The 24,374-nt window shown below is 45.2% G+C and overlaps 1 protein-coding gene across 2 annotated transcripts in view; it reads right to left on the reverse strand.

Moving 5' to 3' along the window:
* Window positions 1-205: 205 nt before the first annotated feature.
* The window catches only part of LOC116947503 (serine/threonine-protein kinase B-raf-like), a 31,441-nt gene continuing 7,272 nt past the window's right edge, over window positions 206-24,374 (reverse strand). Inside the window, exons 2-18 of one of the 2 annotated variants that reach the window (XM_032963318.2) lie at window positions 24,267-24,368; window positions 23,593-23,874; window positions 21,906-22,009; window positions 18,295-18,397; window positions 16,887-17,035; window positions 15,874-15,993; window positions 14,774-14,948; window positions 13,216-13,258; window positions 12,252-12,385; window positions 11,533-11,650; window positions 10,953-11,037; window positions 9,870-10,046; window positions 8,675-8,721; window positions 7,516-7,634; window positions 6,204-6,470; window positions 5,581-5,721; window positions 206-4,613 (exon numbers count right to left, since the gene is read on the reverse strand). In XM_032963318.2, the coding sequence (XP_032819209.1) occupies window positions 4,356-4,613; window positions 5,581-5,721; window positions 6,204-6,470; window positions 7,516-7,634; window positions 8,675-8,721; window positions 9,870-10,046; window positions 10,953-11,037; window positions 11,533-11,650; window positions 12,252-12,385; window positions 13,216-13,258; window positions 14,774-14,948; window positions 15,874-15,993; window positions 16,887-17,035; window positions 18,295-18,397; window positions 21,906-22,009; window positions 23,593-23,874; window positions 24,267-24,368 (2,424 nt within the window). In that variant the 3' untranslated portion in view covers window positions 206-4,355. Of the gene's footprint in view, window positions 4,614-5,567; window positions 5,722-6,203; window positions 6,471-7,515; window positions 7,635-8,674; window positions 8,722-9,869; window positions 10,047-10,952; window positions 11,038-11,532; window positions 11,651-12,251; window positions 12,386-13,215; window positions 13,259-14,773; window positions 14,949-15,873; window positions 15,994-16,886; window positions 17,036-18,294; window positions 18,398-21,905; window positions 22,010-23,592; window positions 23,875-24,266; window positions 24,369-24,374 lie in introns of both variants that reach the window. The other variant, XM_032963319.2, reaches the window with a different exon arrangement.

Consider the following 24,374-nt stretch of genomic DNA (forward strand, 5'->3'; position numbering starts at 1 on the left):
TCAGTGGGCCTTACCTGTTAAAATAAAAAGTTTAGTTTAGGATTGATAAAGAGGGCTATGAATGTATATTTATCGGCCGAGCGTTAACCGCGTGAAGTGGCCGCGGTGTGTATCAATCATTTTCAGGTAACACGCAAAGGTCGTCTCGTTCGCAACCTCCTTCTCATGAACGCTGAACACAAGGGAGGGGGGCAGCAGTCAGCAATACATGCATCTCTTTTATTGAAGCATGTTTCCAATAAATCTTCGCTAACACATCCAAGGTCTCCGTTTTAAATCAAATGTACAGTACACACAGTATGTATGCATTACATTGCTCGTCACAGCTATCAAAAACCTCCGCGTTGTGCACGCACAAATTGTACAACTACATACAGCCCAGAGAACCGAAGAGAAAGGAGGAAATGGTGCGCCTTAAAGGGATGGTTGGTGTACGCGTGTGTGGTTAACGGGAGAAACCAAACGTGAAGCCTACAAAACGAGTGAGCACAGCAGTTGGATTAAATCGTACGTGCTTGCCATTTGTACGGTGTTTTAATAGGAAAGAGGGTGGATTCGTTTCCCATGCGTTACACAAGAGAGGTTGCGTGACTTTGTAAAGTGTGCAGGAATTACATGTACGTTCGGAGAACAGCGATGCATGGCTGCAGACGTGGCCAAAGCGTTAACTGGGCACTGCGATGTAGGGACTTAGTTAACGTGGATGAAAAATCTGGACTTAAAGCTTTCGTCACTGCAGGAATTCATATTCTTTGGGTCTTTCGGTAAAAATAATAAAATTATTATCATATAATAAAATTATTTTTATTTTTAATATAATAATACAATTATTATTAGTTTTCTATCTACGTGGCTTTACCAAAATACCCAAAGAATGTGGATGCTAAAGTACGCACCCAAAACACATTTTTAAATGTTCTAATTTTGTTTCAAGTAAACTCAAACGTACAGGTTATATCAACCGTCCGTAGCATGCGCCAGTGTATGGTATCACCAAGAAATAAAAACTAAATCAGATCAACATTGAAAACTTTACGAACCTGAAATGATAAAACATCACACTGTATTCTTTCAAAATACAAAACGCGAACATGATACAAATGTAAAAAATATATATATAATGCTCAAATAAGTGTATTATTAATTTAAGTTTAAGAAGCACAGTGAAAACAAATCACATGATGTAAACTATCTTAGCAAAAAAGCTTCTCACTTCCCAACTCCCAACCCCCCCCCCCAATAAAATATTACTGCAGAAGGCATCTCAAATGACAAGTGCCTGCGGCCAGAACCAGAACAGTTGAAGAGATGAGCGAGAGATGGACAGGAGGAGCAACATGTCGCCACATTGCCGGAATCATACGACTCGAAACTTGGCTCCAGGAAAGCGCAACATGAGGTTTCATACCGACAAATGGGGCTCGGAAAGTAATGTGATCGCAGTCATGTGACCACCAGTTGTGGTAACACGTTCCCCCATTGTTTTAGTAATCTCGGCAAGGGTGGAAAGTTTTTGTTAGCTTGTTATTTAGTCACAATGGTCAAATGATGAACAATTCTAAATGAGGTCATTTACCGAAGTTTTGCCTGCAGTGAGACCCAGTGCTGTGAGATATACAAACGTGTTGTTGAACCGAAAATGGTTGTTGTGGGCCAAAATTGTCCTTCTTGCTTGACAGAAGAAATCCCTGACTGTGGCAGTAGCGGATTCATGTGCAACGGTTATCTAATTGTATGATCTTCCCCATTCACACTTAACCTGCAGTAGTAATGCCTCACCATTGGTTAAATTTAAATTATTAAATAAACGGTCTTATATCAAACTACAGATATGTAAAACGATCAACAACATTTAATGACCGAAGTCTGGTCTCATTTGAATGAAAACCAAAACTTTAAAACAACAATAAAGCACCAACTATTTTAGTAAGAGCCCACGATTGACTTGATCAACATCCAAACATATTTCCTTCGTCAAAATTGCCAATTATTTGCCTTGCTTATATTTTCCACCTCGGTAGGGTGATACCCGTGTAGATTTGCAACGCACTACCGAGCTGCTTGTGTCAAATATTCCTTGACGTCAGGTCTACACTGCGGTCGTATCACAAGGGCCGTTCCATCCAAAGATTTGCATGACAAATTGGGCTCAACAATGAGCACAAAGGAACGCGAGCACAAAGATGTCCCCAACTACACTTGAAGCGAAATCCATGATCCATAACTTATGAGATTTTTTTTTTTGGTAAAATATCGATGACATCCTTTTCTGGTCATGAGCTGATCGTAATTTACAAGACATTAAATATTTTTAAAAGGGAGCAATAACTTAAATACATATAGACTGCAAATAAAAATACTTAAAAGGCATTTATGAACAAAACAATCATCGTGAAATGCTCGCAAGCAAAACCTGGATTCTCGAACGTTCCATACCAAATAATTTCAATATACATTACATGGTAAACCAAGGAATGGACATATAAATTAATTGTGCAGATATAACTACGTATATGAAATGTTTATCGTATAGTTACAGTAAACTATTTGCATTGTACACGAAGTGGCTATATTTACTTTTTTTTTTAAATCGGCCCTATTCAATGATGTTAGCTCATAAAATATGACCCATCGAATAGACTATGCCCTCCCATCCGCATCGTCTATATATCGGCAATCTGGCACAGGCCTGCTTAGCTATACACAGTGACCTTAAAAACACACACAGACTGCAAAAAAATATAAAATAAACGTTCTGAAAAATAAAAAAAGCTAAATAAATACGTATATAATATATTAAAGAATAGAGATAGTAGCTACTTTTGTGTATTCAAACAAAATAAGATTTTTCTGATGTAAAAATTGTGCAAACCACAACCTGCTCCTCTTCTTCCATTCGCGAGTATATATTTTTTCTTTTTTTTTTGCGTTCCAGCAAGATAAAGGTTAAGATAATAACACAAGACAACTTCACATTATCGTCATGTAGCGGAACAAGCGACGATGCAGACTATGGCTGTAAATAAAGTGCTTGGAATATTTACAAGCGCTCCAATAGGGTTTTAGGGAAACTGGCGATCAGAAACTCCACGCTCGTTTCTTGTTGAACAAAGTGCCTTTTTTGACAAAACGTATGCTTACATGTGCACGAGGGTTCACACTCTTATTTTCAAGTTAAATTATCACGCCGAATTTGTCGCGAACAGACATTTGTTTTTGAAATACTCTACTAGAAAATAGCGTTGCTTTGAGTCACATTACGGGGAAACTTTTCCGAAACACGCCAAATAAATTGGTTACATATTAGAGTACAAAATAAATGTCATTCTTTTCTTACCGAGTTGGATGCCGAATCGTTGCTGATCATCAGCAACGATTATGATCATCATACGTTGCCGATCATCATACGTTGCCGATCATCATACGTGACTGAACGCGACACTGCAAAGGCAGGCCAGTTCACAAACCCAACATCCACATGTTGCATTGGATAGGAAGCGTTCCACATCCAGTGAACCTCACAATTTAAACCTTTGCTCATCCCGATCCCAACATTGGGCTTAAGTCACCAGGAATCTAGAACATGTCGAGAGCAATCCTCCACGTCTGGGAAGACTGCGACCGACATTAAATCGGGACATTAACACACCGAGGCTACGTAGAACTGACTGCATGTATAGGATTGAATGTAAACAAAACTGCACAGAAAATAAACTCTAAAGGCTAAGTTGTGTTTTTCCTTTTTGACAATGAAAACAAAAAAATATTGCCTTATCTGACTTTTAAATACATTCATCCCAGACACCCACACATCATCGTCACTAGCACAATAAGCTTCCGACATGCATTTTTTTTTTTGCTACAGTTAGGAAATTTACAGAAAAAAATATGAAGAAACTATAGGCTAGATGCAAAGTGCAGTTAAATCACGAGTCCAATCTCCCTGTAAGTTTGACAACATTGACCTATACATAATTTATATATATTTTAATATACTATCTTTAAATTAAACCTTTTTAAAGTTATTAAAGACATCAATGGCAGAAATAAAATAAAAACCCTGTTAATTATTGCATTAACTAAGTGAATGGAAATTAATGTACCATTACTTAAAGACCTCACTTAACACGTCACCTTAAATAAATATATAAAAATATCACCTGTGATTGAATTGCTGATAAACATGCTATCCATTTCCAGGATCCACTAGGTTATAAAAACAAAACAAAAATGTTAACTCCCAACATTCATAAATATGTAACAGTGACATCATTGGGATATTGGACATCTGGACCCATACCACACTTTACACAGCCTAGAGACCACCCACTAGCAACTAAAAACCTCACGTAGCTTCAGATGATGTGGTCTGCTTTAGCCGAGCTGAGACTCGGCGGGTTGTTAATCGTGCCGGCTCTCCTGAGCCCCGTTTCCCGTCTTCGATTGACGGCCCTCACCTCCGGCCCCTGACCTCCGGTCCCATGACCCTTGCCCTCCCTCCCCTGCTCGACACACCAGTCCCAGGGCAGCAGAGCGGGGGAGCGCTGCGTGCGGTGGCGGTGCCTCTCCGTCTGCCGGCGAAGGGGCCATTCACTTGAAAGCCGCAAACTCTCCTGTGGAGGTTTTAGCGAACAGAACAGGGGGGGAAGGAAGGCAAAGCGGATATTTTAGATGGCGCACGAATGCATAGATTAAAATCGACTACATAGGCTGGATCGTGCAAGTGAGAATCGACGCTTCTCAAATCACGTCTTGTTTTGAAAACGGTTCAATATGACCGCTTCTGCCACTAGAACTAGCTACGTTCCCCACAACGAAAAAATATTCTTCAAATCAAAGTTTAGCCTCAAGTCATAATTCAATTAATTGGAAAGGGGTCAAATGTTCAAAGATTATAACCAACTTTAATTACAAGCGCACAGTGAGTTGCAGTGACAACAAGACTTTTGGTGCCAGGACCCCAGATAATTGAGCTCCTGGTCCCTTGAGCCGTTTGTTGCAATAACTGTGATGTCAGAGCATTACCACTGTGTAGGGTAGGAGGATATGCATTCTCATCTCAGTGTGCAATCGTAAAATCAGGTGGGAGAGGGGGAGCAACAAGGTATGAAAATAGAGCTGGTGATTTTACTTATCGGCACAAACAGGAGCTGTTAAAATGTTTTTTTTTTTACATTTGTATCTCCTTAGTGTTTTAAATCCACATTCGATAAAGATTATTAGAATCAGCTTCACTTAACGCAGCTTTACAATTACTCCTTTATTCAAATCACACGAAACTTTACTTCCATTGCGCTTGCCAAACCTGATTACGCACGTGCTCGCTCACTGCAAAGGGTAAAACAAAAGGACGGGGAGAGAATTAATAACGCCAAGGCAAAAGTTGGTCCCGTGTGCGAAAGCGGCGCAAGCAGAGGGGTCGCTGCGGTGAGCGCGCTTGCGCGGAGACAGGGAAGCCAGGGCAGCGCCTATCGGCCACCGAGGCCTCCCGCAGGCCCCGTTGCGGCCCCAGCCGTGGAAGCTGAGGCCGAGGGGGCACTGCGGCACGAGTGTACGACTGCGCTGACCGTATCCGCCCGCCTGGATCGGGGTCCTCGGAGAAGCGCACGTGTAGGAGCTGAAGTCGTCCGTCTGGAAGCCGGCGCGGTTGAGCGACGGCTCCGACGCGCTGCGGTGGATCTTGGGCAGCGACCGCGCCAGCTGTTCGATGGATGCCAAAATCTGCGACGGTGGGAGAAAAAGTGGGGGGGGGGGGCGGTTTTGGTGAGGGCAGACCGGTTGTGGGGTCAAGGATGATAGTTCAAGTCAAGTTTGTCAGCATGGCAGTCTGTCAGTGTCACTACATGAGTACTGCCTGGTGCAAACCACACATTGCAAAGCCAACGTAGATTTTTTTTCCTTCCAAGAACAAACTAGGCCACGTCGGTGAATATATACGGGAATTTTCTGCAAAGTAGATCTGCATAAAATTCCTGCACTCATTCTATCTCTATCGTGCGTCTAAAAAGAGAAATAGTGCTTAGATGGTCGGAGATTGAGAGTAAAAATTGAGTGGTAGCCCAAGGAGGGGACACGCTGGAGAGAATGTCCCCCGACATGGGGCTATGGCGTCAGACAAAGAAGAGCTCTCCTCTACGTGAACCACCGAAACTTGCCTCCAAAGCCCCGCATTACTGGCGCGTGTGTGCCACTACAAAACGCACCTGTGGGAAGAGCGGGCGGTCTTCGCGCTTCTTCTTCAAGCAGTCGATCATGAGCCGCTTCATCGTTTTGGGGCAGTTGCTGCGCACCTTGCTGAGGTCGGGCGAGAGGTATCCGCGCCCCACCATGAAGATGATCTGGTCACGGTTGTTGATGCTGCAGTAGGGCAGCTGGCAGGACATGAGCTCGAACAGGACGATGCCGAATGCATACACATCCGACTGGAAGCTGTAAGGATTCCGCTCCTTCATTCGTATCACCTCCGGTGCCTGCCAGGTGGGGATTATAGTGAATAATATTGTAGTGAATAATATTGTTTATTTTCAATGACGAATGCAATGACGATTCAATTGTTACTAGTGAAATGGGGTGCGGCGGAGGTGCAGCGGTTAACGCACTGCACCAAAGTTCAGTGGTGAGTTATACATGATCCAAGCCTGGGTACACCCCCCCCCCCATCACCAACCTGAATAGACAAGCGTGGTAAACTGTGGTCAAACCCCATGACCAAGAGGTGTGTGTGGGGGAGGCATTCGTCCAGCAGTGCATTGATACAGGGATGAGCATTACATTACTCGTGAAGTTACGGTGATGAAACTGATGTGTACAGGAACATCATCAAGAAATTATATCGGCAAATGTACGGTGCTGTACTCGCAGCAGTGCAGACTTGCGCATGCTATTGTGAATTATGATCTTGTGCTGTTTGACAAATTGGGAGCATTGTGCAGTGGTAAAGTGTGCGCTGTACACACTGTATGTGCAGTGGTGCGGTGTGTGAAGTCTTGTTGCATGGTGATACGCTACATGTGGTGGTTCCCCTTATAATATTGCACTTCATTCGTGCGACACTGCGTGTTTGTACAGCGTGATCGGAAGTGCAGGTGGTGACATCAGTCTCGCGTGTAGCTGATAGTGCGAGTTGTAATGGGGCTGCTGGTGCTTTTGGTGGTGGTATTATAGGGAGCGGTAGTGTGGTGGTTAGTGCGCTGCTCTATGAACCCAGCGGCCCGAGTTCGATTCCCGCCCACGACCAACACCAGTGACCATTATCTGAACCAGTTCTGGGCCTCCCCTCGGTCGACTCGGTCTCAAATGAGTACCTGGTGTGGTGTGTAAACATCGCCACTAGGGAGAAAAAGGGTGGCCCGGGTGTGGTGCTGGCCACCCACTGCCTCGTGTGCCGTTGCCAGCCTTCAGGAGGTGCTCGCCAACAGCACTTGCCCCAGCAGTCTGCTCAGACTATACGGGGGATCTTTGTCTTTTTGTTTGGTATTGGTGGTGCCAGTGGTGCTGGTAGTGAAGTAGTGCTACCATCCAAAGGATGGACCCAGACGGCTGCTCCAGCTGGTGAGAGCCGCTCCACCGAGCCTTCACTGTGGCCAGGCCAAAGTCTCCAATCTTCACCGTCAAGTCGTCGTGCAGGAAGATGTCTGTTCGGCACATCATGGAAAAGCCCACTATTTTGCGACAGGGGGAGTTCAGCACCACCGTACTGTGCACTCTTCTTACACGGTGACACTGGCAAAAGTGGCAACAGCAACTCTCGGGACTCTTTTGCTGCTGGCTAGTGCGACACAGAAATATCCAATACCCATTTAAAATGTGTGCATTGTAAGAGGTCACAGGTGGCTTCGAGGTCAGACGGATCAGGGGACCTCACCGAGATCCTGGACTAAAATCTGGGCAGACGCCCATTGCGCACCTCCAATTAGCACGGTTGGCTACATACGGTGCGAAAGAAGTTCAACATAATACGTACATACAGCGTACTCCCATATGTGCTTTATGATCTCAAACATCACATTACATGTAATTTTGAACTAAATTTGATGAAGTTTCAGCTCTGGGAATTAAACATATCAGTTTGGCTGTCATGCGATGAACATCTCCGTGTAGCGTGGTGTGGGGGGACGTGCTGCCCCCCCCTAGTCTGTGGATAAGAGGTCACCTGCATAATTCCGAAGCAGTTCTGAAATCTCGTTCTGCGAACCGCTGTGTAACACGGCGTCAAGTACCACTCTCCAAGCGTTCCGATGGGATATTCGCGTCATGCCACCATTACAACTTCATAATTGGAATAAAATTGGTTAAAAAAAGAGACTAAAAACTAAATATGTAAGTGTGTGTATTACAACGTGCAACTTCGTTACATTCGTAGAAGAAAAAAACGTTGCCACTTAACCTACTACCACCACCTGGTGGCAAAACCCTCGCACAAACAAATATAATAAATGACACATTTGCATTAACAAACCAGATTTCTTGTAGTGCAGGTTAAACAGTGAATGTCTGGTCTACTCGGGAACTGGTTAAAATAAAACATGTCTTGAGTCCAGCCTCAAAGGTACACACAGTCAGTAAGTTCACGTGACCTTTAAAATGTCCAGCAAGGTCCCTGCTTAAACACAAATTCAGACTTAAGTCAGTACATAGATCTCTAATATTCAATGCATCATTACAGAAAGGATACTATTCGACTTCAAATCTCGGTGGATGATGGATTTTGCGTGCAAATAACTGGGAAAAAAGAACACACGCACATAATTATTACTATTCCAAAACAAGCATTCATATAAAATCCTTTTCAAGGACCTATTTATGTTTATAACTGATAATTGGGGCATTATTTCAAAAACGACAAGAATAAGCCACACTCTATAGCTCGTGTGCAGGTGTGAGTTACATCGCAGGATGGTGAGAGATGGCACTTGCTGGGGAATGATGCCTTCAGCAGTAGATTGTGATCAATGCTGATGGTGATCATGATGACTACAGCAGCTCAGTTACAATGTTATAGCAAGGCTTCAATTGTGCATTGCTATCAGCAAGTCTTTTATTTAAAGTCTTGCAGCTCGCTCCTCCATGAAGAGGATAAAAACAATATTTCTGAACGATTGTTCACCGCCCCCAAGTGTAACCCAACGTGTGGTTTTACGGTGAGTCCTCGCTTACCGCGTGGTGTTCACACGACGCGTTGTCGCTATAATGCGGTGCTTCCATTGGGGAACACTTTTCGCAAAACGCGGAACGCGCACCGTTATGACGCGGATTCTGCACGGTCGGCGATGAACTACTACTTTCGTGAGCTACACGGCCGAGTGGTGCGATACAGTACGCGGCGGTGCACATTCATACGAGTTCTATGTCCCTCCATGGGATGACTGCAAAGGCTGATTTTATCGCGCAAATGTGACTACAAATTTGCACTGTATTTATTTATGCCCCGTAATGTATGTGCAGTAATACCTCGCGTGATATGGCACTTTGCAGGAATGCATCGAGGGTGTAAAAACGAGGAATAACTGTACGTGTGGCGAGAAGTTAACTACCTCGCCTGGTATACAAGAGGTCGTGGATCCCCACCCTGTCGCCTGTATATTTGGAGTTAAGCATGTTCTCCCCGTGGTTGCGTGGCTTTGCCTCCGAGTTCTCCGGTTTTCCCTTCACTTTTAGAAACATGCGTTCAGAGTATATGGCTGCTATAAATTTCCACGTGATAAGCCACTTCGTTGGGCAATCTTTTGTGGCCAGGTCACTTCTGAAAAGAGTTATATAGCTCAGTGGGCCTTACTTGGTAAAATACAAAGTGTATTATTTTATTTTCGTATCGTATGTACAAGGCCATTTCCCCCCCGCCACTTTCCCCCAACACATGCCGCACTTACTCCATGCCCTGGGCCGTCTGGCGAGCGATGTCAATGAGCTGGAAGATCTCAAACTTAGTCTCGAGGATGTGCAGGTGGCGGTAGAGGCTCGAGCCCTCGCACCACTGCGTCACGATGGCCAGCTGTGGCTTGGTGGTATAGCCCATGAAGAGCAGAATGTTGACGTGGCGAGTTTTTCTGCCATTAGACCAACAACAACAATGTACGCATGTTGGGCTTCTTTTCCACCGTACGTAACCAACCGCGCTAATCGGAGGGTGCAGGGGAAGAGCACACTAAACACAAAAAGCAGCGGTAAAGAAATGAGTTTTCAATGGACAAAAGTCATTGCGGCATTCTGTCTCGCGATTGCAAGGTTATTTGAGACATGTAACAATGGCAACAATTAATCATTGAAATTGATTTGTAAGCTTGTGGTAAATCATAAATGTAATAAGGGATTATGCTATTTGTAATTGTATTTCATTTGTTTATATTAACCATGCAACTAATAGTAGAGGAAGTACATTCACCACAATGAATATAAATAATCAGTTCTGGAATTCAATAGTGGTTAACCCCAAATCGTTATTTGCCAACATTTAAAAAAAATGTTCTTAAAAAATATTTCTACACCACATTCCTACATTTGATATAAATGTATCTGAATTTTCTGCAAAACTGCTCCAGATGTTGATCTGAAATAAAGCTGAATTACAATTCAAGTGATACACGTTTTTATTACCAGCGAAATAGAAGGGAATATATGTATTTATGTTGAACTTCTTTTGCAGCGTACGTAGCCAACCGTGCTAATCGAAGGTGCGGGGTGGGGGGGGGTCAACAAGCCAGTTTAACACGTATTAGCCATTCTCGACCAAATATTACCCATACGGTTTTTTTTGGATTAGATGGCGTCAACTCAACAACAACAACAAAAAACCCCATATTATGGACAACCAAGTAAACGTAAAAAAAGCAGGGAAACAAATCCGATGCACACGTGGGCAAACTCTTAATTGGTCACGCCCACGACGTGTGCTGGCACGTAACTCTCCAACGAGCGACCGCGGTTGCGTTTTATGCATTCCGCGGGAGACCCACCGAAGCACGCCGACCTCGTTCTTGAAGGCCTGCAGCTGCTGCGGGGTCGGGTCGGTGACGTTGAGCATCTTCACCGCGACGTCTCCTGCAAGCACGGCACAACCGCGGCACAGCGCACGGTTGCTTCCCCGTTTACCCCCAAGGTTCGCTCTTCCATCCTTAAAAACATTGATGGTAAAATTTACGTGCTGTGCCCAGCCGATGCGAGCCGGTTTCTCGATGCCGACAGCAATGAAGATAATGTGGCTAAAGATACGATAAGGGTTGTCCTTTATTAAGCTAGGTGCGAGCTCAAAAAGATGTATCATCACGCTTGCCAAGGGCCTGGCTCGTATAGAAGTAATTTAACTTTTGCACGTGGCTTTTGTAGGCAAATTCTAGTCAAAGATGTTACTTGGTGGTTCTTGTAACACCCACTTTGCAGAAGGCACTTTGGTTCATTCCCCACAATAAAATACCGACCCGACACAGCAGTCGAAACTGCTGACCGTGTACAAATTGACTTTGGGGAGGGGGATGGAGATGGTTTGAACCGCTGGGGCCATCCAGATTTTACCGTTACGACATTCCATCCTCTCACCGTGCCACTTTCCCTTGTAGACCGTTCCAAAGGAGCCGGAGCCTATCCTCTGCCCAGCAGTGATCTGTCCCTCTGGGATCTCCCAGTCGTCGCTGGAGTCACGCCGCCCTATCTGTTTCTGCAGGGCCCCAAAACAAAAGTGGAGGACAAAAAGTAGAGCGCACTCCCAAGGTCAGCGACAAAAAACAACGCGTTCCCTCGCCGAACATTCGCGCGCGCAATCGCACATCCAACGTTGGTGCCACGACAAAATCTAATTGTAAGGAAATCTATTTTTAAAATTCCGTATTTTTTTATAGAAACCGACTCCGCGAAACTTGCACTGGCTGAGAAGGCACACATTAACAATAGAACAATAGTAAAATAATATATATTTGAAAGCGTTGCCTGCTACACGTTATTTTTTGTTTATAAAAACCACAAGGTTGAGTTACCTGCAATGTGATTGGCTGCGTGGCCTTATTCAGAGGCCAGTAACCTTAGTCAAGTAAAACAACCAATACAATTCATAATTTCTAAATCAAAATCTAAAATAAATACTTAAGTATATCTTAAGAAAATGAACTTTATTAAATAAACCGCATGCTCATTTTTTTAATACAAAATTATTCAATATATATTTTTTTTAGCAACTTTTGCTGGCACCAGCTAAGGTTAACATTTTGATCGTACAAACAACAATGGGAGCGCCGAGGGTCACTAACGACGCCAGCTCGTACCATCCTGGCTCGGTCCTCCGAGGACGCCGAGGGCTTCCTCTCTCGAGGCAGTGACTTGGAGGGGGGCTTGGGCATGGCGATGCTGCCGGGCAGCGTGGCAGGAGGGGTGGCGGACAAGCCCGCACCTGCGTGCGCTGGCGAGGGAGTGCAGTATGGCAGGTGGGGGTAGGTACAGGGAGGCGTGTGAGAGGGCGGTAAGAGTCCAATTATTTGCATGGGGGCCGGCTGCTCAGATTTTATTTTTCCAGCGCAATTCTATTTTGCGCTTCACATTCACTGTCGGTACACAGAGACCCATACACTTACTGACCTACAAACTTGCACACGCTTACATGATCCGTATATTTACATAAATAAACCATAGGCTTGCATAGAAACCCACCATAGGTTCCTCTTCTACTATATTCACAGCCACAACCCTCATATCTCGTTTAACCACATCCGCTCGTCACACCCCCAGGCTCCCTCTACTCCTTCTTCCCTGCAGCAGCAGCAGCATCTTTGGTAATCATGAGTGGGGTAATGTCATCGTTTTGAAACATCCGCACACTTGCACCACCGACACCGTGTGTGGGTATTTCAGAAAGTCAGTCTAGATAGAGGCAGGCCGCAAATCATACTGATTTACATTACCTCTGTTTTACCCACTTCTATGGGCCGTTCTAACAGACAAAGGGCTGTACTGCTCTGCAAGTAATCTCAAGTTGAAGTTCATTTGTTTAATCTGTTTAAACAGGTGAGAAATCAAGAGACTACCAGGGAAGTCTAATTTGCAAGAGTGACCTGGGTTAGCAAAATACAAAGACAAAACAAACAATATAATGTACAGTCACTCCATCACATGACATAACATCAATAGAGCACATGGGATATTGGCGAAAAAGACAAAAACTAAACAAATTAAAATGTTGCTATCAGTTGAGTCCCACCAAAGAGGCAGACTTGTGTGGCGTGCATGTTTCACCTGAGCCAGTGCCTTGTGGTGCGTTCTGGCCCCTCCGCAGGTCCTAGGGTGAAGAACAACATTGGCTTAAAAAAAACAACAACCAACGTGCAACCTGCTAGAACAACGGTCAAAGTTGGAAGCAAGAGCTTCAAGGTGACCAGGATATGGCAGGATAGTAAATGGTTACATGAGCCCAGCTGCACACGTCTTTGAGTGATATCCGTTTGTATTCATGGGTATTTACAAATGTAAAAACTCTCCTTAAAATAGAATAACCCAAACACCCTAATGTGGAGCACTCGTACAAAAAAAGTCTGGAATCTCGGCAATGATTTACTGAACAAATTAGACACTATGAGAAATTCTCTGCCACAATTGTAAACTTGGCATAGTGCGTGATAATTAAGTTGATGATGAAATGGCAAGCAAGTTTTAGAAAACCATGCATCCATTTGTCTTTGTACTTGCTCTGCAGAACGGAAGCTGACCTGTAAGCTAGACAAAAATGCATTTGAACTTTTCCAAATAGTTTTGTTTGCTCTGGTTTGCATCTTCAAAGTCTTGGGAAACTTTGATACATTTAACCGGTTTTCAAAAGGAAAAGTCCCCATTGACAACACAACTTTATCCCACGAGATATTTCATTATTGAATAATCTTTACAAGAGTTTAGGTCCCACCCGTTAAGGGAAAAAAACAAAACGAAAAACAGATATAATGCATAAACACTTTCAACCTTAATTCTAGTTTTGTAGTTTTCGTGACTGCAAGGATCCATACTCTTTGGTTCTTTCGGTAAAGTCACGTAGATGAAAAATAAAAATGAAAATAGACCATGCTTTCCCACCTGATGACAGACGCTTGTGTTACGCCCGAAACATCGTGATTTAATTTAGTTATTTTCATTTTATTATTTTCATTATTATTTTTCATCTTTCATCTACGTGACTTTACCGAAAGAGCCAAAGAGTAACTCTTTGGTTTTTTCGGTAAAGTCACGTATAAATAAGAAATAATAAAATAACATTATTTCTTATTTATACGTGACTTTACCGAAAAAAACAAAGAGTAATTCCTGCAGTCACAAAAGCTTCGAATCAAGTCTGAACCAAAGAGTACTTTCAACCTTAGTTGGAAAGTGTTAGAAACTACAAAAGTAGTCTGCCAATTATAAGATGCTCCGGAAATAAAGATGCACCCAAAATATGATCCTGCTGTATGTATGCATGTTGAACGTCCTTTCGCACTTGACGTGCGGGGGAAGGAGAACAAACTAAACACAAAAATCAGTTCTAAAGAAATTAGTTTGGAATTTAAAAGTGCATCGCTACAGAGGCTTCCTAATATCGGAAGGAAGAGCAATCCAGACATCCGCAGAAGCGCATCTGAAAGCGCACGATGCGGTGGCCGCCTTTGTTTGAGGGTTTGGCAACAGTGGCTGCTGTGACAATGACCGGAGTTTTGCGTGATGGCTTATGCTCCTTCACGAGATCAAGCAAGGTATCACAGTTCACTTGTGGCAAGCACTTTGTGTGTAACGAGCGCGACCTCATTCCGCCACCGATTGTGTGCCCGACCTCGATGAGGCTGCTGTCGACGGGCCCGACCGTGCTGTTGATGTGCACGTTGGGTGCGGAGGTGGAGCGCTCGCGTGGGGTGAACTGGCCACGGTGGTCCTCCTCCCCGGCCGGCCGGCACGGCTGCGGGATCGGGATGGAGTGCGACGGCGACATTGGCGGCTTTGCCACGGGACTGCGGGGCGAGATCGTTGCAGGGTGGGTGGGTGGGGGGCAGTGGGAGGCGGGGTACGAAAAGGAAAGGGGACGTGAAACAATGACAGTGGTGGAAAGAGCACAGCAGTAAAGCGAGTAGGTTTGTGAACCCACCTGAACCGAGTTAAGGGCAATGGAGTTTGAAATGCATGAGATGTACACGTACAGCCGTTTTGTTTGTCCATTTACTGGGCATCTGGGAAAAAAAGCTTCATAGCTCGTCAGATTCCTCCAGTCTAAATAAAGATTCTGATTCAGAATTAAGACCTCCCCACACCGTGTGGGTCGTGGTAGTTTGTTGGACAATACTTGACCACGCTGGTCAGTGCATATTGATGAAGTCATGGAGCATAGATGTGGGAACTTAGCACAGTACAACATTAACTGGTGGCCCGCGGGCCAAGTGCAGGCTGCAAAGGCAAGCTATGGCTCACGAATAGCTGATGGATCAGCGAGACATAACGAGCTCAACATAGTTATCCTCTGTGAAGATAAGAATTGGACTGTGGGATTCTGCATGTGCGTATGTCGGAACTTCTTTCGCACCGTACGTAGCCAACTGTGCTCATCGGAGGTGTGGTGGAAGGACAAACTAAACACAAAAAGCAGTTCTAAAGAAGTAATTTTACAATTTAGATTTCAAACTAGATAGCTACAATGGCCTCCTAATATCGGAACAGCGTTCCAGACGGCGACAGAAGCGTACCTGAAAGCAGACGATGCAGCGACTGTCTTTCATTCCATGGTCAGCCAAAACCAGCTGCTAGCGAGGATGACCGGAGTTCGCGCGATGATGGTTTATGCTCCTTGACAAGCGCTTTTTGTGTTTAACGAGCGCGACCGTACAAGTTGACAGTGGAGCAAGAGGAGAGCGGAAGGGGACAAGTACGAGGGAAGACCGCCACCTTGTAGACGTCGCCAGAGCAGAGCTGGGCGCTGCCCCGGACGCAACGTGGTGGGGCGACACCGGTGTGGCGCTACCAGATGAGCCCTCTTCTGGAGCCACCGGCACAGTCTCCAAGAACCTGGGACACAGCACATGGGTACCCCGGTAAGACAACACCATCATTGATGAGTTACCCTTAACATAAACTAGGGGGTGTTCGAGTGGTAGCCCATGGGTCAGACGACTCTATGTTAGCCACTGAGGTCGTTACGGGTTTCTTTTATCATTCCTGTTTGCTCCGTGCCTCCTGTACCGTTCCTGTCCTGCTGTAATGTGAACCATTTTTTTATTTTACCAGATAAGGCCCACTGAGCTATATAGCTCTTTTTGAGAAGCGACCTAGCCATAAATGATAGCTCAAGAAGTGGCTTATCAATGTGGAAATTTATACCGGCCAAATACTCTAAATACATGTTTCTAAAGGAGGGGGGGAAAACCGAAGAATCTGAAAAAAAATCCATGCGACTATGGGGAGAACATGCACACTCCAAATATACAAGTGTCAGTCGGTATCAAAGTGCACTGATGCCTACTTTATTGAGGGTGATATTAGCAAATTACATAAAGATTGAAAGGCTCTTTAAATGGCCAGTTGTGATATTAAACTAGACAGGTTTGTAAGATGAAAGCTAAATAAGGGATATATATGAGTGAGCTGGAGATAAGCAATAACAATTAGTTAGTTGAAAGAGCTAAACAGAATCAGAATCTTTATTTATACTGCAGGATGAGCTCTACAGCTATTTTCACAGATGTCCAAGAGATGATAGACCTGGAGGAAATAAATACAAATTATTCGCGGCTGGTAGATCCATCCCCTCTGCTATTCTCTCACCTCGGCAGCCCAGCCCCGAGATCATAGCAGGGGATCTATACAGGACAAAAAAATGTAAACAAACAGGCAAAAGACTTATCACCATGAAAACCTGGTACCAATGCGAGCGTTGAATAGTGAACCCTAAAACAACTCACTCGAGGCGGTCGATGTTAACGCACATCATGGGCACCTCGGTGCTGCAGCGCTGGTGGAACTTGTAGCCACACGTTTGGCAGCGGAAACCTTGGAACAGCAGCTTCCGGCAGAAATCACAGAAGGCCAGCGTGAAGTACGTCTTGCGTACCTAAGTGCACGACAATCGCAGCGGGCAGGAAAACGATCACCTCGTGCAGCAATCACAAACGATATCCTGTAAGGGAGGAGTTGTTCAACTATATTTTCGTGCTTTCCATCAGGTCACATGACATAATTATCCGGTGTACAGACGTCATAACGGCTGTACATGTGACCGCTAATCAGTACCTCTCCTCTATAGATCTTTTGTTTATCTTACTTTCATCTTAGCCATCTTTATCTCAAGTGCGCAGCTACACTCTCTCTTGTTTATCTCTCATCTGACTAATCTGTTTCACCTTGTCGTTTGACAATCCATGTCTCTAGGTGGGCTATATATCCGGCAGCCGACGCAAGAGTCTTACATGGGTCAGATGTGGCCTTGCGGATGTGGACAAGAGAAAAACACGTGGACGTGTGAGCTCACAGTCATCATTGCAGTGCTCGCAGAATGCGGAATATGCACCAAACAGACGGTAAATAAGCATGCTCGGCATGGGAAGAAATGACCTCACGTGAGCCACTTTACATCAATGGTGGGTCGAGTTATTTGAGCAGCTGGCACACTGTAACCCTGTGCTACAAAAAGTCTCGTTCATAATGATAAACTATACACTACTCTCAATTGCACAAATAATATTATACTAATATTATATAACGCATATATCTGCACGCTACTCTCCCACTTTTAATATCACAATGCTAACTAAACACAGCACCACAAATATTCCCTAACATTATATACTTGCTAACAATGGACACCAATCAAATATACGACCAAATATAAATGTATGCATTTGTGTAACGATATTATGACCACGACAAAGCATTGCAAAGGAGTATAAGGGACGTTAGTTTGTTACCGTAGACCAGGGATGGGGGGGGGGGAACCCATGACCCATGGCTGGATATGACCAACGACTTCATGTCTTACGGTTCCGGCCACACACGGACCGGGGCCTACCACTTCGGGAACGGCCTGCAAAAACGGCGTTTATCCACCACTCCGTGCATCTTAGCCACGCCGATCGGGTAACTAGAGGGGAAACTAATGGACCCGGTGACACCGTTTTCCGAATACTCCTGCCTCGATGTTAAGAAGCGGCCCGCAAAAAAAGGTATTTAAAAGTCTTATTCGGCTCGGTCTGGAAAAAAAGGTTCCTTCATCCCTGGCGTAGACAGATGGGGGCATCACCATAACTCCATCCCACGCAGAGACCCGCAGTGACAGAGAGGTGGTGGTGGGGGGGGGGGGGGCTCCGCACTTACGAAATTGTGCGTGGTCAGTGGCACGTGCTCCAGGACCTCCACGGTGAGCTCCTCCCCGATGAGCCACGACATGTCAGTGTTCCAATCTATGAGCAGCTTCTGGCTGCAGGAGCGCACAGCACAAGAAGGCAACGACGTGAGTCTCGCAACGTCTAGCAGGGGTGCTAACATTTTTGAACGCTCATCGACGCGTTCCATCGGCCTGAAATGCAGTCTTGTACGTTGCCCGCGACGCTTAGGCTCGTTTGGAACAACTAGGCAATGAGCGGGCACGTGCGGCTGATGAAGAGTTACGTGTGGGTAGGGAGAGCCGCTGAATCTCAGTGGGATTTCCAGGTGATAAGTCAAGCGGGTTGATGGCTTGTGAGTGCTGAATGTCTGACAAGGGTCAGTTGAGTGCCATGTGCCGTAAGACAAGCTTGCCCACTCGTATAAAATAAAGCAATGAGAGTGCAAATTGTCAATAGTACAGAGGGATAATTTGTAGATACCCCCACTGACTTCCTAACAACTGTCTTAACAACAGGTGAGGGGTTTGTATCCTAGAGAAGAGTGATAAGGGATTGAATGGATGTATTGAGATCTGTGCAAGACAGAGTTTTGAAATAAAATGTTGTCTTTCCACGTAAACTTTCTCTATTATTTTAGTGGGTGTCTATAAATGGATCATCTTGAATGTCTGCTTTACAGTGGGGCAAATAAGGTGACGTAACCTGTGGGATAACCCTTGCACATTTGTACGTCACATGCGCTATATATTTGTGTTTTAAATTAAGCTACAGCTCAATACCTGAACACGTAATCGCACACCCATTTAGAGCATTTTCACGTCCACTTGGGACTTAAGGTGACAGGCGTGTCGTCCCCCGCAGTTTGGCCGAAGCATGAAAGCGGACGGCCACATCAGTATCAAACGCACACTCGGGAGAGCCCCACTGAGGAGCAGCGGGCAGCGTTTCATCCCGCTGGGAGGAATACTGCGCTCCGTACAACCGGGTAAACCAGTTCGCAACTGGCCACATTGAGAGGCAGTCTATCCACTTTGTGAGTCATTGGTTACTGTCAGAATGTAACCACATTGAGAGGCAGTCCACTTTGCAAGTCATTGATTACTGATGGTATGTAACGTTCAGCCCTGTTGTCAATCCACCAGCTGTATGAAGACCTACCTATGCCGTGCGCGTCATGCTAGCGATTGGACGCTGCTCAAAGTGGGTTTACTGAAACTGGAAAGCTAAGACATGGGCGTATGGCAGTGCAGTGCAACAATATATTTCGCTGCATTGCCCCCTGCTGACCACCCAGTAAGCACAACCCATTATCCACCTATAACAACCAAGTGTGCATGGTAGTCACTTCCCCACTATTCAGGCACAACTGTGCTTAGCTTCTGATATCGCTGGAGATGGAGCATTCCAGGTGATTTAGTGGTAGGCTTTTACCTGCTATTAATAAAAGGAATTTTATTCTATTGCATTGTTAGTGTTGAATTGGAACAAGGTTTAGAAGCTGCACAAGATATTGGCTAATGGTTATTATAAATTATATGGTTGTCATGCAACTTTTAATAAAGATAAGGTTTTTTAAAATAAAATTTTGAGGCCAACAACATCTGACTGCTAAAAACAAAATGCTACAAATTTACAGATATCGGGGGCAGGGGGGGATGAAACGTTATTTTAAATTTGTTAATAAACAGCTTTGAAATAAAAGTAACCCTACTTTTACATTTGTGTAACGCAATGCATTAACAGCAACAATGGCATATTAAAATTGTTCCGTGGATGGCATTTTAGGTATCTGAGCACATTGCTGCCCTAACACTGTGCTAATTGAAGGACATTCTGTGACTATGCATATACTGTTCTTTAGAGCTGTGCCAACATTACACCTACGGGTGGTCTGGAGCTGTTTTTTGCGCAAAACAGCAGCGGCGGCCGTATGTTGGAAACTTGCCAAAGTCAGGCAAACACATTCCTGCGGAGGGAGCTGGTAGGAACGTTGGGTTGCTCGGTCAATGGCCAGGGTCAACGGCGGCGTGGTGTATTCCGCAAATATGCCCGACTGTGAGGGCGGGCACAAGCCGGCGTGAGTAGGTTAAACGTTGAGTTTTATAAGGGCACCACGGGGTGACCAGCCCCTCCCCACCCAGCCCCACCCAGCCCCACCTTCCTCACCCAGCCCCTCCCCACCCTCCCCACCCAGCCCCACCCTCCCCACCCAGCCCCTCCCCACCCTCCCCACTCAGCCCCACCCCTCCCATTTTTGGATGCACGATGGACGGACACAATAATCCCCTGTGGGCTGGTGTAACCAGGAGGTTCCTACCAGTATTAAACGGGGCAATAACTCCGCATCGTGCTCCAGCATCAAACAGATTATGGAGTCGTCTGTAGTGAGACTCAAGGCTGCGCTGTATCATCACTCGCAATCCACTCAGAGGAAGACGGGCTATATTAAGTTTGCATTGGAGTATAAGCATGTCACGCTTGGCGTTGGAACTAAACACCATTTAATACAAACATACATAATTTAACAGATACTGAGCGGGGCACATCGAGCAATTTGCTCAACATAATTAACATATTTAAATACTTTATTGAGTGTCTGGTTTTGAAGGTAGCATGGAACAAAATCATGATCAATGCGTAGAGGGCAATCAAAAATGCCATCCTTAGTTCTAAAGTTATGTGCTTTCACAAGAATGTTATACATTTTAAATATGCCATAAAATGAGCAAACGTGCACAAGTTTTCCAACATTTACATTTCAAGGTTGACATGTACATTCTGTTCATACTTTTGTATTTCATCATGAAAATGTTGCCAACATTTCTTCAGGAACTTGTAAACCCCCCTCAATTGTTATCTCTTTCTTATCCATGTTTTTACATTATTTCAAATGTCTTGACTTACATTTTTTTACAATAAACTTTGAAAAAAACACCCATTTCAGATTGTTACCTTTATCTCAAGACCCTTAAAGTCTACCAGAAATCTTTGGACCACAAACACTCGTTGTTTCTTTAGATTCATATTGTCTTCCCAGATGGTGCCTCATCTCCCACCAAATAACACGTTTTGGACTACAGTGAGCATTTGTATTGAAAGAACAACTGTAAACACATCTGTGGGGGAACAGCATAGCAGCAGTTAGTGCACAGAACTATACACCTGGCAAACCTGTGTTTGATTTCTGGCCACGGCTCACACTAGTGTCGAGCGATATCTAAACCAGTCCCGTTCCACCAGCACAACACCCACCCCCATCTTCACCAACTCAACCGTCACAGCCTTCACCAACCCACACTGACCAATGTGGTAACGTATGGTCAAACAATCCCAAATGACCTGACACAACTGGAGGCCTTGATCCAGCAATGGAATGACAAAGGGCCTGCAAATGTATACATATATATGCATTTGTTTCCCCACATACATTACTTTAAAATCAAGGGACTTTCTTGTGAGTATATTTTGCACGCAAGCACATTTCCGTATGCCAGTAAACCGGTGGTCACAGGGTACCTTATTAATTACCCTGTACGTGCTTTCAGCCTGGACGCTTCGGACAACGTCTAAAAGTTTTCGCTTGGCGCGAGCGAGACATACTTCCCCTGCATGCGATGCACGGCGCAGCACTCTGCCGTGAGACCTCGCATCTTCAGCGCCTTGGCCAGGCTGTTCAGCACCGTCACGCCATTACGGGCAGGCACCTTCGCGATTAAACAAAAATCATTTTTAGCAACACGCGCAAACGCAACGGCAAGGACACGACACACCGACGTGTATTATTACACGTGTTTAAAGACAGCGCTCATGTCACCACACTTTAATTTCGCTTTTGGCGACGACCATCTCGGTTGACGGTCAGCCCATGGTGGAAATTAGACATCCCACGGTCGGGACCAGTCTTTTCTTGGGAAAACTACTGCCGAGTTCCCACAAAGGAGTACATATTTTTTTCAGACCCAGCAAAGATTTCGAGACCCACTCCACCCCCCAATCAGGATTTAAAGTCGTGACGTTCTACTTTAACAAATACCCGTGCCATGGTCATATTTTTTTTTACATTAACAGGCATATAAGCTAATGAAACTTAATGCATCTTAATTATTTTTCTGTTTTATCATGCAACGTGGTAAAGTCCTGCCAACAAATTGTGCAACGATGCCGCTACACTATGCGGTCGCTACGCACGACCCGTCCAGGCAAGCCGCGCTACCTGGTATGCAAGCCATCCCCCATACAGGGCAACATGGCCTTTGTATAGTTTTCTTTGCAGAAAAAGAATTAAGCTTTTCATTCTGGTGAGCAGAAATTCCTTTATCTTACATTCTGGTGAAGAAAAAAGGATCGAGGTTTCACCAATCAGTAATAGTGGGCCAAATGAAGGGAACCACGGAAGAAATTAATTCAGCCCCATCAACACCAATGGGCTGACGGACGGGAGAGATGATGATAGCTATTATGGTCACATGGAAGTCCTCGGAGTACCCACACTTTAATCCAACCACGTGACCTATCAACTGAAAATAAACCTTCTACTTTTCAGCTTGGAACTGCAAAACTTTACTACCGCAAAGTAATTCTGCTTACTCGTGCAGGAGGCCTGCCCAGTCACGAGCGTCGCGAGCATAGGCGTTTCATAATATTCCACGTTATTTAATTATTACCGTTACACAACCAATTTGGGCGTGGAGCGGTGACGCAGTGGTAAGTGCAATGCGCTATGAAACTAGCAACCCGAGCTTGACTCTCGCCCATGGCCAGCATCAGTGGCATGTAACACATGAACTAGTCACCAAAACGCGATGACCAACACGCTGAGAACATTATCAAAGAACACCGATGAATAACAGCACGCAGAGGCCTTTATACTGTAGTTGACTGACAAATGATGGTAAATAACGCGAAATCAAATTCAAGCATAGGCATGGATTATGTAATGATGCATTTCTCCTCAAAAATATTTAATCAAACGATGATAATGGCAGCGACGAAACCAGTACATCTGTAGGCCACGATGAGACGGTGGGCTCGGAAAACTGCTCTGCCGGGGCAGGAGCGCGTAACTATATTATAAATTTGGCAGGTTTTCTCAAATAACAGCGACACAACTTTATTATAAAGTTTCGTTCCATACTGGATGATAGTATAAAAGAGTTAGCGTGCCACACCATTTTATAGGTGGACGGACGGACAATCAGAAAGACAGAGCTGATGCAACACAATGCTTGCGATCGAAAGTCAGAAAGCGCACGCGCGAGCAAAAAAACCTCGAGTGGGACAAACCTACCACGGTCCTCTGCTTGTTGGGGAGAAACACGCGCACCACATGTCGTTGCGGGGACCTGGGCCCGGAACCCGAAGCCCCCTCGGGGTGGCCGGCGGACTGCCCGAATCCTTGCGACTGCGAGGAGGAGGAGGAGGAGGAGGGCAGCGACGGGTCGCCCGCCGAGCCGGGGGTCTGCTGGTCCTCGGAGCAGATGCTCTCGGGTCGGCTGTTGCCCATGGACTCGAGCAGCTCTTGTTCCCGCTGCTGCAGCGCGTCCAGCTTGTTAGTGTACTCCTCGTACGCCTGCCACGCACGGGTGGGGAGGTATGTAAAGAACTCCAACTCGTTCCAACTCCGCCATGGTAGCAGGTAGCACCTTCAGTGTGGAGCCGGTAGTTGGAACTACAGTACTCTAGTGAGACACCATAGGATGATCTAGCGTACAACTAAATCACCCTGAACAATCTCAATCGAACTCAGAAGCTACGCGGGGTTAGTACTTTAGTAAGAGGCTCCCTGAGCTGCAAGGTGGTCAGGAGTTATCAGTATAGCAATGGATTCCTGAATCTGTCTATATGTCCGTACAAATTAGAGACTCCACATTGTTTAGCGAACGCAGTGCACGCTTTACAGACACGTCGCTCGTCTGGATATCACAAGCACGAGACAGCGGCAGCAAGGGGGCAATCACACACCTCGAGGTAGATCGAGGGAGGATTGTGCTCGCCGCCAAACTTGTCCAGCAGAGCCGTCAGGTGCTCCTGCGTGAGCTTGATCATCTGCTGCAGGTTCCATACCTGGCA

This window comes from Petromyzon marinus, chromosome 30, assembly GCF_048934315.1.
Source record: "Petromyzon marinus isolate PM22_M1 ecotype Great Lakes invasive population chromosome 30, UKy_Petmar_22M1.pri1.0, whole genome shotgun sequence".
Taxonomy (NCBI): Eukaryota; Metazoa; Chordata; class Hyperoartia; order Petromyzontiformes; family Petromyzontidae; genus Petromyzon; species Petromyzon marinus.